This window comes from Equus caballus, chromosome 5 (genome assembly GCF_041296265.1).
Source record: "Equus caballus isolate H_3958 breed thoroughbred chromosome 5, TB-T2T, whole genome shotgun sequence".
Classification (NCBI taxonomy): Eukaryota; Metazoa; Chordata; class Mammalia; order Perissodactyla; family Equidae; genus Equus; species Equus caballus.
Genome location: NC_091688.1, coordinates 65,279,575 through 65,298,180, shown reverse-complemented (window position 1 = coordinate 65,298,180; position 18,606 = coordinate 65,279,575). Strand labels below are relative to the sequence as shown.

The window sequence follows — 18,606 nt, the reverse complement described above, 5'->3', positions numbered from 1 at the left end:
GTCAATTGTTTATCAGTATCATACATACCAAGAAAAAAGCAGAAACTATTTTCTCTAAAGATTTTATACTTCAAGACAGATATAAAGACATAAATACAAGTTAATACATTGAAAATATAAAATAAAAGGTTTAGACAATAACTGCTTCTGAAAGTAAGAAAAAATGAGAACACCACTGGCCAAACTGGCAAAAAATGGTAACATTTTGAAGAAATATTTGAGGACGGATATATCCCTCAAACGCCTTGCGGAGATTCTAGATCCCCGAGGTCAATACTCTGATCCAGTTTATGGATCATCCCCTTCATTCCCTTAGAATTTTAGTTCTGTCATATCTCTTTCCATTACTATTCCCATCTTCATTCTTGACCATCTCAGTATCTGTGTAGATGACCCTTCCAATAGCCTGGCCTCTCCGTTCCTTGAGCTTCAATAATCTTGAGCTCCATCATAACTCAGCTCCCTACTCTTCTGGTCATATCCCAAGACCTTGTCATTATCAACAACTGCATATGCTCCATAACATTAATTTCAAGCAGTCAACTCTCTGATCACTACCTCTTACCTTTACAGCTCATTCCTTCATGGAATCCTTCAGCCCCACTGGGTCTGCCAATCCACTGACCATGCCACATCTCTCACATCCCCACTTCCCTCCTTATGTCGTTTACTCTCCATGAACCATCATCAGAATCACTTCCCTGCATATACCCCTACCCTCTCTTCTTCCATTGTGCTTTTCTGGAAAAATAAAAACCCTAGTTAAATATAGCCTGACAAATATTTTGTGCCACTAATTAAGAAGTTAAACATGAACTATATTTATAGTTGAATTTTAAATATAATCACAAAACACAATTGAGCCTGTAACGCCACATAATTCTACTACATTTCCCTAGTCAATTTACTCTCCCACTCTCCTAAACAACTCTTCCGCACCTTCATCTCTTTTCCTAAACTTCCTGAACTTTTTCTTGTTTCTTGTTTTCCTAACTTCTACATGTTGAAGTCACCAGAGGTGACCTCAAACCTCTTCTTTGCCAACATTCCTTCCCTATGTGATCTCATCTAGTCCCATGGCCTTAAATGCCATTGTGTAATGACAACGGTCCGATATATACATCAATTCAACCTTTACCTTTAATGCTAGACTCATGTATCTAACTTCCTCCTCAACACATCCCCCTGGAAACTAATAGGTATTGCAAATTTAACATGTCCCAACAGATTCGTGATTCCCAAAGGTGTCCTTCCCCATCTCAGCAACCATCTTCATTCACACAGTTGCTCATGCTAAAAACCTAGCATTCTTGATTGCTGTGTTTCCCACACATCCCTTAACTAACTCATCAGCAAATCCGCTTGACTCTACTTTCACAATTTATTAGAATGTGACCACTCTTTACCACCCTCCAATACCATCATTTTCTGTCAACTTGATTACTACAATGCCCTTCTAAATTTTCTCCCAGTTTCCACTTCTGCCTGACAAAAGACAGAATGAGCTGTTAAAAACTTACATTAGATCATGTCACTTCTTCTACTCAAAGAACTCTAGCTTTGCGCTAGAAGCTTCTATATGCTCCTCTATGACCTGGTGGCTCAGGAGCTCTCTAATCTCCCTGCTGCCCTACACTCATTCTGCTTCAGCCACCTGGACTATTGCTATTCCTAGAAGCACACCAAACACTGTCCCATCTGAGGGCCTTTCTCTCAGGAATTGTCATCTCTGGGATATTTTCACGGCTTGTTCTCTCAAGTCACTCAGCTGTCTGCTTAAATATGATCTTATCACAGAGGCCTTCCATTACCACTCTATAAAATAACACAGCCTTCCCCTATCACTCCCTGTCCCCTTCCCCTGCCTTATTTTTCTTCAGAAAATTACCAGCACCTGGCATACATGTGCTTACATTATAAACCCTCCCAAGTGAGAGAGAAAATGTCATGAGAACCAGAATTTTGCTGTGTTTACTGCTATATCTTCAGTCCCTAAAGCAGTGCATTCAGATATAAGAAATCAGTAAACAGTTACAGAATGAATAAATCTGCTCTGAGATCTTTTTTTTTGTTTGAGGAAGATTAGCCCTGAGCTAACTACTGCCAATCCTCCTCCTTTTGCTGAGGAAGACTGGCCCTGAGCCAACATCCATGTCCATCTTCCTCTGTTTTATATGTGGGATGCCTACCACAGCATGGCTTTTGCCAAGCGGTGCCATGTCCATACCCGGGATCTGAACCAGGGAATCCCAGGCCCCTGAAGCTGAACATACCCACTTAACTGCTGCACCACTGGGCTGGCCCTACTCTGAGATCTTTAAATCAAAAATTCTACTGAAAATGAGAATACACACACCCAGTAGAAACACTGAGCCCAATATATTAACTCTATAAGGCAGTATTTGGGCATCAAGAATAGTACCTGACAACTTACTTTTTCTATTGACTCCAAAGTTTCTGTATATTTTTCTTCTGTTTGCTTAATTTCTGCGAGGCAGCAACTTCGTATGTCATTTTCTGGACATTTCTGCAATTAGAATTATCAAATTAAAATTATGTTATCAAATTCATGTATTAACCTATCTGATAGTAAATAGAAAGACATCAAAATTATTGCTAATTTTCTTAAGCTTTCCATTCTAATAAAACACATAACTGAAAGATTTATTTAAATGCATTTTTGAAATATTTTTTTAAATTTTGAACAATGTAAATGAAAAAGCTTCAGGTAATTAAAACTAAGCTTCTCAGTTAGACGTTTTACATTAAAACATCTTTTATTATAAATGTTACTGAATCTGGTAACACCATAAATGGTGGAATATAGCTTCTTTAATGCGCAGAATTCTTTACAAGTGCTGTAGAAATAACTGCAAAAATAATAAAAGGATATTGGTAACTAAAAATTTTCAAACATTTTTTTCCAGGGTTAACATCTTGGTGTTTGGCTCTTTTACTAGATGAGTAAGACTGGAGGTATTAGAGCATAGTCTGAAGATTAAGGTTTTGAGATTAGACAGAATTGGGTTCAAGGACCAGTTTTGCTGTTATTAGCTTGTTACAGTAAACAAGTTACCTAATTTCTCTGTGTCTCAGTTTTCTCATCTATAAAATAGAGAGAATTACAGTAAGAACCCCAAGGAGCTGTAAATGAGATAACCCTCATACAGCACTTAGCACCTTGAGGAGTACAAAGAAAGGCCCTATGCATAATTACTATTCCTGTTAACCTTGTCCCATATAAACGACCCAGCCCTGTCAGCTGAGTGAAGACCGCCCTGGGAGAGACACTGAAGAATTTGCTGGTACTCAAAGCAGTTGATAATTATAGGGCGTACATATGATAGATACTCTGTCACCTAAAAACACTCTTAAAATGCTACCGCAGGCATCCTGTCAGCTCATACAGTGGATTAAAGTAAACATTCATTACATTTACCTAACACAGGCCAGGTAACTGCTTCTGTCTCACAGAAGCTACTTCTCCCCGTCTAGGGAACTGGACAACCCACCAGCCTTTTAGCAAATTCATCAAAGCCCCAGAGAAACCTAAACCACCACTTAGCTGATAAAGAATGTCTTGAGTTTAAAAGAAGATCATATTAATAAAAGCCTAAACAACTGATGGTTTTTTTGGTCTCAAATTATAGATAAGAAAAAAATTCAAAGTAATTCTTTATGAATCTTTTAGATATTTTAATGGCAGAAAAAGCTTTGAGGGCTCATATTGACTATGACAATATCTGAAAATATGCTTATAAAATAGTAAAAATGCTAGCAGACCTATCATGGAAGAAAAGAAAAAAATACCTCACATCAACCCCTAAAAACTGTGAAGAAATATTCTTTAACATATATTTTTATGCTACATCAAATTTAAAGAAGACTTACCTGCTTTGTAAGAAAAGATTTCCTTTCATAACAATATAATTTCATGATCCCCTAAAATTATGTCATATTGCCACTCTGCATTATCTAACTGGGTGGCATGTCAAACTTGCCTTCCTCACTGGTAAAATGAAAGGATTACGCCAGAGATTCCCTACGGTTGCTTTGAACTGTAAAATGCCACGTTTATGTCCTCCAAATGCAATAACAAGCCACGGTTATACAGTGACAAGCAAGTAAAGGTTAAAAGAAAAACAAAAAACTAATTCAGCAGAAGTTAAACAATTATATTAATTAGTCTTTCAAGAATCACTTTCCTAATAAAATACTCAAGGTAACTTAAAAACAAGGCAAGTAAAAGTCCTACAGGTTGGTGTGCTTCCTCCGCTTTCATTAAGTCTTCGTAGACTTCTCCACCTTCATCCTCCCCATAAACACAGTCATAGAGACCTTCCTCATCCTCCACGCGGGTTTCACTAAAACAAAGGATACGATATAAAGGTCATTTTCTATTACGCAGTAAATGTAACAGCTATACATAGCCTACCGGATTTTAGCAGAAAATCCAGAGAGGAAATAGTGGAATCAGTGGAAAGAGTCAAAAAGCTTGCATTACAGCTCTGTCCCTCCTGATAAGAACAATGACATACAACAACAGAATCCAACAACGATGGAAGTGACAACTAACACTCACTGGGCACTTACTATGTACAAGCACATAAATGAAAATGATCGCTCTGCATATATTATCTCACTCAGTTGGCCAGGCCCAGGTAGGCATTATTATTTGCCTACCTCTTATCAGGTAAGCATTATTATTTGACCCATTATAGAGATAAGGAAGTTGAGAGAACAAAAGGTTATTTGACCAGCCCAAGATAACACAGCTAGTCCATGGCCGAGCCAGGATTTAAAACCAAGTCTGCCTTACACACTGAGTGTTTTAATCACTCGATCATACTGCCTCCCATTTTTCATCTTTTAAGACCTCAGTTTCCATCTACATTAAAGGGTATAATATGGAGAGGACAGGGGAATTGGGGAGGATCTAACTGTTATAGTCTTTTAAAAGCGTCCGTTTTTGCAAGGTTATTATTGCCAATATCTAATGCAGTAGTTTTCAAACCATGTTCCTTCTAGCCCACTCAGAGGCTGGAACCCACAGAGCCTCCTTCAGCCAGATTCTGCTTTTATCTGTTTTATTTGTTTTCATTTTGTTTAAAGAAATGGTCCCAAGGCTGCAAGACTTTTTTTTTCTTTTTATGCTGAGGAAGATTACCCCTGAGCTAACATCTGTTGCCAATCTTCTTTTTTTTTTTGGCTTGAGGAACATTACCCCTGAGCTAACATCTAAGCCAATCTTCCTCCACTTTATATGTGGGTCACCACCACAGAATGGCTGATGAGTGGTGTAGGTCCATGTCCAGGGTCTGAACGTGCAAACCCAGGCCACTGAAATGGAGCACACCAGACTTAACCACTATGCCACAGGGCCAGCCCAAGACATTTTTTAAAACTATTTAAAATCCTCTGCTTGTCTTCTGACAGTTAAAAATAATCCTTAGTTTTAAAGCTTGCATGAGCACTTAGTGACTGATTGAAATATTTTTCCTAAACTCTTCATATAAGATTGTAAACCTATCAGTCAAAGTGGAAACAGCTGATTCCAACCGCTGCATGTTCTGCTAATATCTGCTAAGTTTTTCCTTTCAGTTCAAGACTTCTATAAATATCTCCTATTAGCTAATAATCCTGAAGAATTGAGATTAATAAATTTAGACATGTTAGAAAGAAGCATTACCATCTCTCTGAAAAAGAAATTCAACTCCTTCGATACTGTCAGCCCTTAGTATCTCTCTTGGGCCTGTGCACACAGAACATTATAAATTGATATGTACAAAAATAAAAACACTGTAACTGTAAATGTCACTCTGCAACTTGGAGCACTTTTCAAAGTAGATGCAATCACAAGGTTGTCTATGTTTGTCATGAAGGATTATTTGGAGGCATCTGACAGGAAGGAACTGTCAAACACCCAGAAGAAAGGAAGGTGCCCTAAGGGAGAGAGATCTGGTGGTAACAGAAGTTTCAGGTAACTCTGCTCCGAGAAACAGTCATTCCAGGGTTACTTGTTCACCCATCCCACGACCCAACAGACATTTACTAAGAACCTACTGAGTGCCAGACTCTTCAGTCCTAAGAATGCATACCTCAAGAAGATCCAAGGACTCTCCCACAGTCCAGTGCGGAGAACAGCACGTAAGTACATAATTCTAGAAATGCATCAAAAGAGATGAGTGCAGAATATGGGAACAGAGGAAAGAGTAAGAATAACTCCAAGGAAGGCAGGGAAGGCTTCACGGAAGATAGTACATCTGGACTGGATCTTGAATGTGTTTATCAATTTATTCAGTAAGTATTTACTGAATAAATACTACATTCTAGGAGATACAGCTGCAGACTAGGCAGACATAGCTTCTGCCCTCAGACATCTGTCACATATGTCACAGATGACATATACTGAATGAGAAGAAGGAAGAACATTCCATACAAAGGACACCAACAAGTGCAAAGGCAGAGAGGTGTGAAGAACCTGGCAGTGCGAGGAGCGGAGCCCCATTCAGTGTGACCAGATGAGTGAGGGGAGCCCCAGACAGAGGAGTTGAAACCAAACTGCAAAGGGCCTTGTACTCTGTGAGCTCAGCCTTACCTGGGCACCTGGGAATAACAGGGGTTCTGATTTGGAGGGGGCAAGAAGACAAGCAGGGAGATCAGTAAGCTAAGAAACGAGATACTATGAGTGAGAGATGTTGAGAGCCGTAACTACAGTAAAGGTGAATGAGGAGAGAAAGACAGACTTAGGAGATAAATCAGGTAGAGTCAACCAGACATGGAGACTCAGAATTAGGGAGAGAGGGGAAAGGAGTGATGGATGCTTCTCAGCTTTCTACTCTGGAAAACTGAGCAGATGGTGGGTGAGTCATATCGGCAGTTCCAGAATTTCCATACTGAGCGGCTTAGGCAGGCAATCTAACCAGAGAACAGTGGGGCAGTCAAATTAGTTTGAGTACTCTCTACAACACATCAAAGGATAGGAAGGTCTGATGAGTTCATGAGGGAGCTGAGATAAGAAACGATGAAGGAACAAGTTCTAGCATCAAAGGGATCCTGCTCAGAAGGAAGACAGGCTGTGAAATTCATTTCTCTGACACTCCTAATCCCAGCTCTCCTGCCTCTGACCTTCTAACCCAACCTCCTCCCAAAAGAACTCATCTTGCTGAAGTCTTGCTTTTAACTATTTCCCATGAGGGGAGAGGCACATATTGTGTCAATTCACACATATTTTTCTTTAAGAATTGTAGGAGTGACACACATGCATGCAGTTTGGGTTTTGCAATTTAATCCCATATTAAAGCAGCTTTTCTTGCTCACAGTTTGGTCAGTAATTTCTGATTTGCATAAAATGAAGCTGGAGGAGGGGAACAGCGATTCTTCAAATGGTCAATAAATCAACAATAATCTCTATTAGTTTTCCTGTGTCTAGGTCACCTATAAATGGGCATGTCTGACACCCTGACCATAAAAGTAGGAAAAGCAAGGAACTACATTTTAGTCATTTCACACCATCTCCATTCCTCCTGTGTCTGCTTCTCTCCAACTGAGGACAGAATGATTCCCTCTGCAGTGGTGAGTAGGCCAGCATTTGTTCCAAGGGCTTCCTTTTGGGTGCATTGACCCCCAAAAATTATAGTTAAGAATATGAGCCCAAAGAGATTATAACAAAGCTAAGACTAAACATCAAGTGTCATAGCAAACTCAAAAGCAAGCATCTGCAGGAATAACACCACATTTAGACCTTCTGCCACCAGATGGAGAGTTGAAACAGACTGCATCTCATAGAGCATGAGCTGACATCTCAGAGCAGCTGATTCAGGATGCCAAGTTTTCTCCAACTCAGCTAGGAATGCATCCTAGTAGGGTTTATCCTGACATCAACAAAACAAGATGGGGGAAGGCTATAAAAATTAGTAGGTGTAAGTGACAATTGGTGGAGTTTAAAAAAGAACGTCATTGGGGCTGGCCCGGTGGCACAGCAGTTAAGTTCGCACATTCCACTTTGGCGGCCCGGGGTTTGCTGGTTAGGATCCTGGGTGAGGACCTAGTACAGGTTGTCAAGCCATGCTGTGGCAGGCGTCCCACATATAAAGTAGAGGAAGATGGGCACGGATATTAGCTCAGGGCCAGTCTTCCTCAGCAAAAAGAGGGGACTGGTGGCAGATGTTAGCTCAGGGCTGATCTTCCTCAAAAAAAAAAAAAAGATCACAGCACTAGAAATATTATATTCTTCTTAAAACTTGAAAGAATTCGATTATATTACCAGTAATCTTACAATCACTTTATGAAGACTGTAGCCAATTCAATGAGACGATCAGCATTAATTGATCTTGCTTAAGATTGGAGAGTTCTTGGAGATTTTAAGACAAGATAAGAAACTATTCTTAACATACATTTAAAATTATAAGACTTCAAGGCTCACCCAGATGCCACCTACTCTGGGAAGAGCTGCTGACCATCGCTGTGGCTCCAGTCAGCGCTCTCCTCTGTTCCTCTAGTGAAAGTCCTTAAAGGAGTAGGTCAAGGTGCTTCTGGAAGTCAGTACAGTGCTTAGAGCCTCTGCTCTGGAACAACAACTGACTCAGTTCAATTTCAAAGACTATTATTTACTAGCGACATGAGCTTCAGCAAGTTTCTTAGCTTTCCAGGATTTGGTTTTCTCCTTTGTAAATTGTGATGAGAAAAGTAACAATCTCATAATGTTGTGGTATTTCATGAGCTAGTGCATGGGACATGGCCAGCACAGAAACGGCTACCCAATAAACTCTTATGAACTAGCTAGATAGCTCAGGCCTGAAGCATAATGCCTGGCAAACAGTAGGTGCTTACTTAATGCAGCTTTGGCTTATTCATTCAGAAGACAGATGTTCATTGAGGACCCACTATACATCCACCAGACACTGAAGTCCTAGGAAGATAGCCAGGAACAAGGTAAAGTCCCTGACCTCATGATGTTGACCTTCTGGTGAGAAGACAGAATAAATGAAGCCAACAGGGATGGTCTCAGGCAGTGGTAAGGGCCAGGAAAACACAGAGCAAGGTAAGGGGTGGTGACAATTTTAGAAAGGGTGGTCCGGAAGGCCTCTCTGTGAAGGGACATCTGGACAAAGACTTGAATGATGAGGGATCAGCCACAGAGGCGGAAGGAACAGCAAGTGTAAAAGTCCTAAAGCAAGACAGCTCAGAGCGTTGGCATATCAAGATGGATGAATGGATGACTTTCCACAGCACCTGAATCTCTCTTGGAGCATGACCTATTTCTTATTACAATTCTTCGCAAACACACCTGATCTTTGTCATCAGTTCCTTGAGGGGGGAGAATCCTGTTTTATATCTATTTGTAATCTGCACGAGTCACTCAATCAACAGAAGATAATCTGCTGCAAGGACCTCTTGCTCTGCTGACTATTAAACAATAAAGCCCAAAAGGATTCTCTGTTCGGAGTAAACACCATCTAATGAAACATCCCTGAAATAACTCCAGGCCACAGGTACCTCGCTCTTCCTTGAAATTACACAGCACGCACTACCTGTCCTACAACTCCAGTAGTCGATTCTATTTCTCTCTTTAATTGTTCCTTAACTATCTAATTCCAGTTTCATCTACTACCTCTATTATGCCTTTGAGTAACTTCCAAATTTTACTGCATTGCAGTATGTTTCTTGCTTCTTCAGAGGGACCCGCACAGTGTGGGACACTCAAGAGAACTCCAGGCCAGTGGAAGCACATTTGCTTGTGAAACTTTCCATCACTAGTTTGAGGTTACTTCTTACACGTCTTAATCATTAAGCCACTTTTCCCCTTCCGAGAGCTATTTTAACATCCACAGTGAAACTCCACAAAGGATGCAAAAATTGGAGGTGGTTTGTTTAATTTTGCGAAAATGCTCAACATACTCTATTAAATCAGGAAGGCCTTTGTAGATGTCTTCATCATCAACGCTTTCTTCTGTTGGGAAAGGCCTAGGAGGGAAGGGAAAAAAAAAATAAGGGTGAACAAGAAACAGCTAGGCTGGGCATTTACTTCTCACTAAATGTGTAAGCTCGTCTGCTGCCAGACTGGTCAGATCAGTCACCATGTCTAACACAACGTCTGGGGCTTCTCCCAAAGTGCCTGCCCTGCAGCTGTGTCTGGGGTCCCCCAGGGAGGCTCTGGCATCTGCTACCGCAAACTATCTGCAGGAATTAAGCTGGTCACCGCAGTCACCTGAGCAGGTGTGGACACGCTAATGTGCCTCTCTGATCTCCATCAGCCACACACCTGAAGGCTCACCTGGGAGCACGCACCGCAGCTCCCCATTCAGAGAACGGGCAGCCTCGCGGGCACCCTTGCCTTCCGCACTGTCTCTTTTCACCTATGGAGTCTGATCTGCCAGACAAATGATTTGGTAACAATCATCCTTGCATGACTCAGTTCATTAGTATAGATGAAAATTATTAGAAGGCAAAAATATCGTACCCTTCCTATATGATTATTGACCATGATATACTTTTCTACTCAGACTTTAAGGTGTTTAAGTTATATTTTTCAGTTTCATTTATTGGACAAATGAGTCAACCAGACCTCAGGGAGAGTAGGGTGTTTTCTCTGTCCCCTGTTCAAAGAAAATCACTTTAATTTATCCCCTTTTCCTAGCCATTGGCTTCCTCGTTTGCCTCATGCTACTATGAACTTTTTTCATAACACCAATACAACGCTCTAAATTTATGTCTAACAAAACACAGTAATTAGACTAGAGTGCCAAAAGTTTCTTTACATGCAGCCAGTATGTCATATGCTTCACAAAAACAAGAGATCTATCAAAATAACAAGCACTAATTACTAAATAATTACATTTAATAAATTGAAAAGCAGATCTCCACACTGGTTTATGGACTAACTTAATTACCTGAGACATTTGAGGAATGTACATTTTTCAAATAAGTTAAAATGTGTGAGAAATGCCAAAGTTTGAAAATCTTTTTTAAAATAAATTTAGGCACATTTTATTATGTTCTTATACCGATACAAGTCCATTGTAGAAAAATTTGAAACTATAGATAAGAATAATTAAAAAGGGAAAAAATTCTTCTGACGTATAACCTTTCAGAATAAAAAATACATAAATACATAAAAATAGAATCATGCTATTTCTAAATCTGCTGTTTACATATAACGTAAAATATTTATTGACATGGAGAGAGAAGCATGCATTCAAGAGTAAATGATAAGGTGTTGAACATTTATCCAGCCTACAGGCTTCTTCTGTAGAAAGCTGCCAAACGTATGGCCCCTTTCTGAGAAGGGGTCTGCAAGGTGTCCTCCTTGAGGTCATTATGCTTTGGACCCAGGAACTGGGCTGCCCAGTGACTGCTGGTCAGTCCTGTAAGGTGTGCTTGGATCCTCTCCCTTAGAATTTGAATTATGAGCTGGATACAGAAAAATGGAAGCAACAGAGGAAGAGACACAGGGTCATAGAGACACATAATGGCTGGAGACTGAAGTATGGAGCCCTAAGGAAACAAGGTAAAAAGTGAAATCCATTCCATTTCCATATAGGCTGGCTAGGGGCTACTGAAACTGTTTTTATTTATTTCTAATGTTACTAATAATACAACTTTCTATTTGATCTAACTTAAGTATGTAGTATTTTAAACAGAAAAAGCCCAACACAACATCCACATCTACATTTACGTGCCTACTGACTGCATAATACTCCATTGTACGGAGATGGCATAATGTGTTTAACCAATTTACTTTCAAGTTTTTCATTTAGTATCAAACTTTCAATACATAGGCTTGTACACATAGCATTTTATACTTGTCTGATTATTTCTTAAACTCCTAAAAGTTGTGAGTTATTGTTATAGTGTACAGGAAATAAATATATTAGAACATCTTCTAAAATATTTATTTACTTAAGCATTTGTGTTTGTCTTCATAAATCACATGTATAGAAATGTTGGAGGAAGTTAAAAAAATGAACCATATTGGTGACAGTCACAAGTGAAGTGAGAACAAGGTTTAACCAATGTGTCTTATTCATATCTACGAATAAGTTCTTGCTTACATGTGTTGGGTGCTTATAAACCAGACACTCTGCATGAATGAGATGCTTTGCAAACAGCAACCATCCAATAAATAATCATTTGATTGAACCACAGAGAAACAAGCTTACCTGATTCCTGTGGCCAATGCTATAGGTGTTCGAGAAAGCCGCGATAATGTTTCTATAACCTGAGAAGAGAGTAGAGTGTTCATTGGACATGTATTTCAGAGAAGATAAGATTTTTTTCCCAAAATGGTAGTTTTACAATCTAATTTAACAATGACGGCAGAAATATAAATTTGCAGATGCCAAAGAAGTACAGAATGGGAAGAGCTGTGATTGAAAAGTACAAATACCTGGCTTACAATTTTGTCCCTTTCTTCAACTTTATTACTAAGTAGATTACTAATCCATTGTTTTGTAGTTTCCTTACCAGTAAAACAAAGAGTTAGACTAGGTAATCCTGAAGGTCTTCTATCTCCACTTCTACAGATGCTGAAAGATCCTGTAAAGGTGCATTGTCCAAAACAGCAGCCACAAGCCACAGCAGGCTATTTAAGTTAATTAAAATTTAGAAGACAAAAAATTAAGTTCCTTAGCTGCCCTAGCCACATTTCAAGCGCCCAGTAGCCACATGTGGCTAGTGGCTGCCGTATTGGCCTCCACAAACATCAAACACTTCCACCATCACAGAAAGTCGATTGGACAGCACTGACGTACAGCAAAGCGGTTTTGAGTGTGGGCTCTTGAGCCAGATCACCGGAGTTCAAATGCTAGCTTTGCCATTTATTAACCATATAACCTTGGGCAAACTACTTAAGTTCTCTGGGCGTCAGTTTTCTCATCTGGACACTGCCTGCAGTAACAATAGATTATTAATAATCATTAGATTATTGTAAGGATTAAGAAGATAACATATTTAAAATATTTAAATGGTAGCTATTCTTTACAATTGCTAACTTTAAGAAAATTACCTTATTCTAATTCTGAGAGTTTTCAGAAAAAGAGTTTCCTACGTTACCCTTGATGGCCTGTAGCTCTTTCAAAGATTCCTTACGAAGCTCTTCAATACCTAATCCTGAACGTAGCTGCTATAGTTTCAGCATTAGTACCTGCCCACTTTCCCCTTCCTTCTCACTTTTATGCCTAAGATCATCTCTTTCAAAGAGTTAGTGAGAAAAATCAATGAGCTAAACATATTTTTCTCATGAAGCCTGTTTCTATGATGATAGATATGATTTTTCCTAACTCTCAAAACTAAACAAAACTTAAAGAGGTTCTACTATAAGTCCTATTCAGAATGAGAAAAAAAGGAAAAAAGGCAAAACTATCTCTGAGTAGAAGTAAGCTTCTAATTCCTCAGTCCAAAGATGGAAACATGAAAGGCAAGCCTCCAGTACTCTGCAGACGTGTCACAGGGCATTAGCCACACACGCACTTACCTCTTACCTACTTCGGGGGGTTGCACGTTGTACGTAGTTATGGTTAGAAACCCACAGCTCTGCAGTAAGAAGCCCTGCACGAGCCCGGCTCACCAGTTTTCAGCTGAGCTCACCTTTACCAGCCTCTATAAAGTGGGGATAACAACTACCTACCTGCCTCATGGAGTTGCCGAAAAAATCAGACGAGACAATGCCCATCAAATGCTTAACTCGATAATTACGAACTTTTACTATTACATAAAATAGTTATTATATACAAATAAAACTTCACAGAAAGACTTTAGCAACTACTTCCCAGTTTAACCTTGTTGAACATTTGATACGAAAGTGAACCACAACCACCTAGATAAAACTTACCGATTAGCTTCCCATAATAAAGATAAAGCGTCTTCAATGAGTCTGTAAATCCAGGAGATCATGAATGAACCAATAATAAATGTATCAAGATAAACTGATTCAAGATAAAAACACTCATTCGCTAAAATTCCAAAATTATGCATTATGGAGTGAAAAGCTTTTGGGAGATTCTGGAATAATTTGTGGAGTAATATTGAGACTCATGAAGTAACTCCATTGTTGAATTTTAGCATGAGTCTTATTCTGATGTGGCACTGGTGGAAACCTACAGGGCGAAACCTGCCTCTGATTCTATTCCACACTGTGGTCCCTGCGGTGTCACTACTTAATAACAAGAAAAATAGCAATAGCATTAATATTGCTATGTATTTTACTATTGCTATTATTTACTTTAACAGAAATGCATTTATCCCTTGGGAATATTTTCTATAATAATTATTATGCATCTACAAGAATGCATTTTCTGTTCCTATTCCTACCAATAACTGGAACTGTTCACAACTGTCCCCCTCCAAAAAAGACTGCAGTTTGATGTTTTCATATAGTTGTCCACCAGAGGGAGCCAGACGATGGTATATTACTTTACTCCTGAATTGAATTGAGTAATTTCTAAAGTACAAACATTTCTGAAAATCAACAAGCCGAAACCAACTCCTACTATTTATTAAAAAGGATTACTCATTACTATTCAGTAATAGAAAAACAGCATAAAGACACAAATTCAGTGGATGAGGAGGATGGAAGGATCATTTGCAGCACATCTTGAAGTGAACTCTCTAAGGACTGTCATTCAGTCTTGTGGCTATCATATTGTACAACTCCATCCATTAACTCCAAGTTTAGCCAAAACAAATAAAGTCTGTTTAGTCAATGTGTTTTTAGAACAGTGTGTATTCTATAAAGGTGGAGTCTATCCGGATTTGGAATAGACAAGTTTACAAATTAATGCCAGATTCTCAAGTCCTCTTTGTGGAGACTGCCATTAGAAATATCTATTCCAGAATATTTACAGAAGAAAATATCCCCACGGAGATTAAGAAGATGATTTTCCCTGAAATGTATTAATTTCTAAATTGTTACCTCAAAATCATGTGAAATTACAGACATGAACTCCCAGAAAGGGGGATAACTAGTCAGAATATTTGCAAGTTAACAGGCCAACAACCAACTCCTAAATGCACATCATGGATTTTCTTTCTTTACCTACATACATCCTCTGTTTGATAAGAAAAGTAGCATTTGTAAAGAAATGAAAATAACTCCAGATAATGTAAATAAAGTGTTACTATGGGAGGAAGGCAGGAGAGGCGGGCAGGGCTTCTGTATGCCTGCTTCAGAAGGGTAGATTAGATCCCAGAACCAATAAACGACCACTGAAAACATTTAAGAAAGAATACAGCAGAGGCAAAACTGCTGATTTTTAGGTCACTCAGCAAAGTGAAGGACAGACCAGGGGAGGAGTCATGGTACACAGTAAGGGGTCAAGATACCCTCTAAGGGATGTTCTCAATTGTCCAGGTGAGAAATGAGAAGTCTGAATTAGGCAGCGGGACAGACAGAAGAGGTGGAATGTGAGAAGTACTCAGGAATAGCAGCTGATGCACTGTGGAGGCGAAGGGAAGAAGAACCGAGGACAAGCTGGGCAGGCTGGTAAGGCACGGGTGTGGCCAGCTCCAATGCTGCCTACTCGAAGCCTCTGGCATGCTCCTGAGCAGGAAGCTCTCGTTCTCTCAGTTTCCCCTGCATGGCTGACCATGCACACCCTGAACTGGACAAGGCCATTCCCTCCTCCAGAGCCTTCTCTGCCGGTCTCCCACCTCCAGTCTGGGTCCTTTGTGTCCCCACAGAACTCTAGACATAACTCTGCTCTAGCATCTATCATTTTATTTAAAAATGTATTTGATATTTAAAATATTTCAGGAGGACTCATGTTTATTTTGTCAAACTGAAATAATACAGTAATATATAAAAGTTGTTCGCCCCTCCCCACCCCCACCCTCTACCTAAAGGGACCAGAGCCAAGAATCCAGTGTGCCTCTTGCAGAACGTTTTTTCCCTTTTCTTTCCGATTATTATTTTAGGGCAATGTGTTCCTATTATACAACACGCTTTTGTCATTTAACAATATATCGGAGATAGCTGTGTCAACACATACAGATCTATTTTATTCATTTTAATGTTGTATAACATTCCAGTATATGAATGTATATAACATAATGATTTAACCATTCTCGTGCCAACAAGCTTTTTCAATGTTTTGTTATTAGAACAATGCCGCAAGTACAAAGACATTTGTCCTTGCCAAATGTCTTTTCAATTGTGAGCAGGTATTTCTATAGGAAAGATTCTTAGATGGGATGACAAGGTCAAAAGGTAAGACCATTGTTCTTCAAAAAATCTGCACGAATTTATACACCCCCTGAAGAGTGTATAAGAATATAACAAGAGGCTGGCCCCGTGGCCGAGTGGTTAAGTTCGCGCACTCCGCTGCAGGCGGCCCAGTGTTTCCTTGGTTCGAATCCTGGGCGCAGACATGGCACTGCTCATCAGACCATGCTGAGGCAGCGTCCCACATGCCACAACTAGAAGGACCCACAACGAAGAATATACAACTATGTACCGGGGAGCTTTGGGGAGAAAAAGGGGAAAAAAATAAAATCTTTAAAAAAAAAAAAGAATATAACAAGGCATTGTAATGACCTGTTTATTTGTCTGTCTTTCTCATCCGACAATGGAAAATCCCTTAAGGGCAAGGAAATCAAATTGCTTCTTCACTGTTCTATTTCCATCACCTAGCTCCAGCCAGGCTCATAACAACCACTTAACACGAAAATATTTGTTGCTCAAACAAATGAATGACTAATACTTACCGTGCAAAATTGTTGTGAAGATTAGGGACAATACGTGTAAAGATATGTAAAGAGCTAAGCTTGGCACAAGTGGGGAATGAATAAATAATTGAAGAAGGAGCCCATTATGAAAATTAAATATTAAGTATGAGGAAGAGTTGCCCATCTTCTCAAAGCTAGACACAACCTACCTAGTGGCAACTTCCCCCATCAAATTTGTTCCCTCTAATGATGGTTTTTATTTAGTTTGAGCTCTTTATTTTTACCATCTCCATTAGTCAGTTTAAAAACCATGAAACAAAACAGTTTTCAAAAACAGAATGGCAACATTGTACACGAATAAAGCCACCCATTTTAACTATTCTCTTCAAGGACTTTCTGGCAAATTCTCACTCTGCTTATGTAGCACATTAGTGCTGTTGATATTGTAATTTGTAATTTAAACAAGTCATCCATGCAGAAGCAGTATGTTATAAGCTACTTCTAAGGTCCCGAGTTAAGGAAGCCATGGCACAGAGAATATCTAGAGGGAACCATGGGGACCAGCACGCAGGTCTGCCAAAAATTACCAATTTGTCATCTCCTTGAGTTCTCTGCTCTGAAGTTTTACCTCTTAACCTTCTCCTTGACCCAACGGAAAGGCTATTATTAAGGTTCTTGCACAGGGGGCTGGATTCAATAGGGGCTCCTATGGAAGCGATCCTCACAGGGAAGAAGGCTCTGCAAGGGCAGTCAGGTGGCTGCAGGCTTGAGCCCCAAGTGCAAGGCAAGCTTAGCAGTTCAACAAGGGTCCACAGCATTGCAGCACCACAGCATGAAGTGACCATCTAGCAGCTGAGGCTAGGGGTGGGGGTCCTGCATCACAGTTCCTGCAGGCTCAAAGCAAGTGCCCGGTGGGGTCATGGAAGAAAAATCTAGGCCCCAGAAGACGTAATTTGGAGTGTGGGCCTGACAGTGCTGGGCTGAATAATTCAGACAGAAGGATAGGCCTGGAGACTACATCAGGTGCAACCCAGAGGCAGCCCAGAGACCTGGTATTACCCAGGCACCCCAGACACCAGAGTCTCTGACAATGAGGCCTAATTCTAAACCCAACCAGATGGTGAGTGTCAGACTAACAATATTTTTCACCTTCACTCTCCTAGGAAATCAACAGAACTCATTATCTTAATTTTCTTTGCAATTCTAATTTCAAACAGTAAATTACTCCATTAGGATACTCTGCAGCTTAGTGTCATTTCTAGCAACACATTTTAGATCTTTCCTAAAACACCTAGTTGTTGCTTTGAATACTGTGGGATGCTGTTGAAAAGCATCCCTAGCACATCCTCTAGGGGCAAAGCAAAGCAGTACAGCCAGATAAGATGATAAAACATCATTTCTGTATCAAGATTATGAACCACGGGAAATGCATTTGCATTATTCGAAAGAGTAGAGTATCTATATGGGTTAAGTGGGTCCTAACTACAGTGCAGGCCTTCATAATGACCATAAGTACAAGAGTTATTCTATACTTATTCTTTCTGAGACTTCAAAGGTAAAGTTCCATAGAAAAATAGAACCTCCCTTTAGGAAAGTCACATACTAGACTGGTTAGGAGTGCAAGCTTAAGACTCAGATTTTCTAGGTTCAAATCCCAGCTCCATTTCTCATCAGCTGGGTGACCAAAGCGTTAAGTACATACCTGTGCCTTAGTTCCCTTATCTATATATCTATAAAAACACATACAGGAGAATGTCCTGCACTTCTACTGCTATTTCCTAACGCCATCATTGTGGCCATCATCATTGGTAAAGTAAGATTTGGTCTTTGCAAAGCACTACAGAAAACAAAATGTGACATCTACCTCAAGTTATTACAGGATATAAACAAAAGCTTTCCAGTGGCTGTGCGTACTTTTAATAAATAAGGTTGTACCTCTGTTCC

At 39.8% G+C, this 18,606-nt stretch overlaps 1 protein-coding gene across 4 annotated transcripts in view; it reads right to left on the bottom strand.

Annotated features, from left to right (window-relative positions):
- VAV3 (vav guanine nucleotide exchange factor 3) overlaps positions 1-18,606 on the bottom strand; it is a 353,022-nt gene that overhangs the window by 178,715 nt on the left and 155,701 nt on the right. For all 4 annotated transcript variants that reach the window (XM_070267249.1, XM_023641523.2, XM_070267250.1 and 1 more), the window contains 4 exons: positions 12,162-12,220; positions 9,901-9,966; positions 4,256-4,364; positions 2,435-2,527 (listed from right to left, as the gene is read on the bottom strand). In XM_070267249.1, coding sequence (XP_070123350.1) covers positions 2,435-2,527; positions 4,256-4,364; positions 9,901-9,966; positions 12,162-12,220 — 327 coding nt within the window. The remainder of the gene's footprint in view (positions 1-2,434; positions 2,528-4,255; positions 4,365-9,900; positions 9,967-12,161; positions 12,221-18,606) is intronic.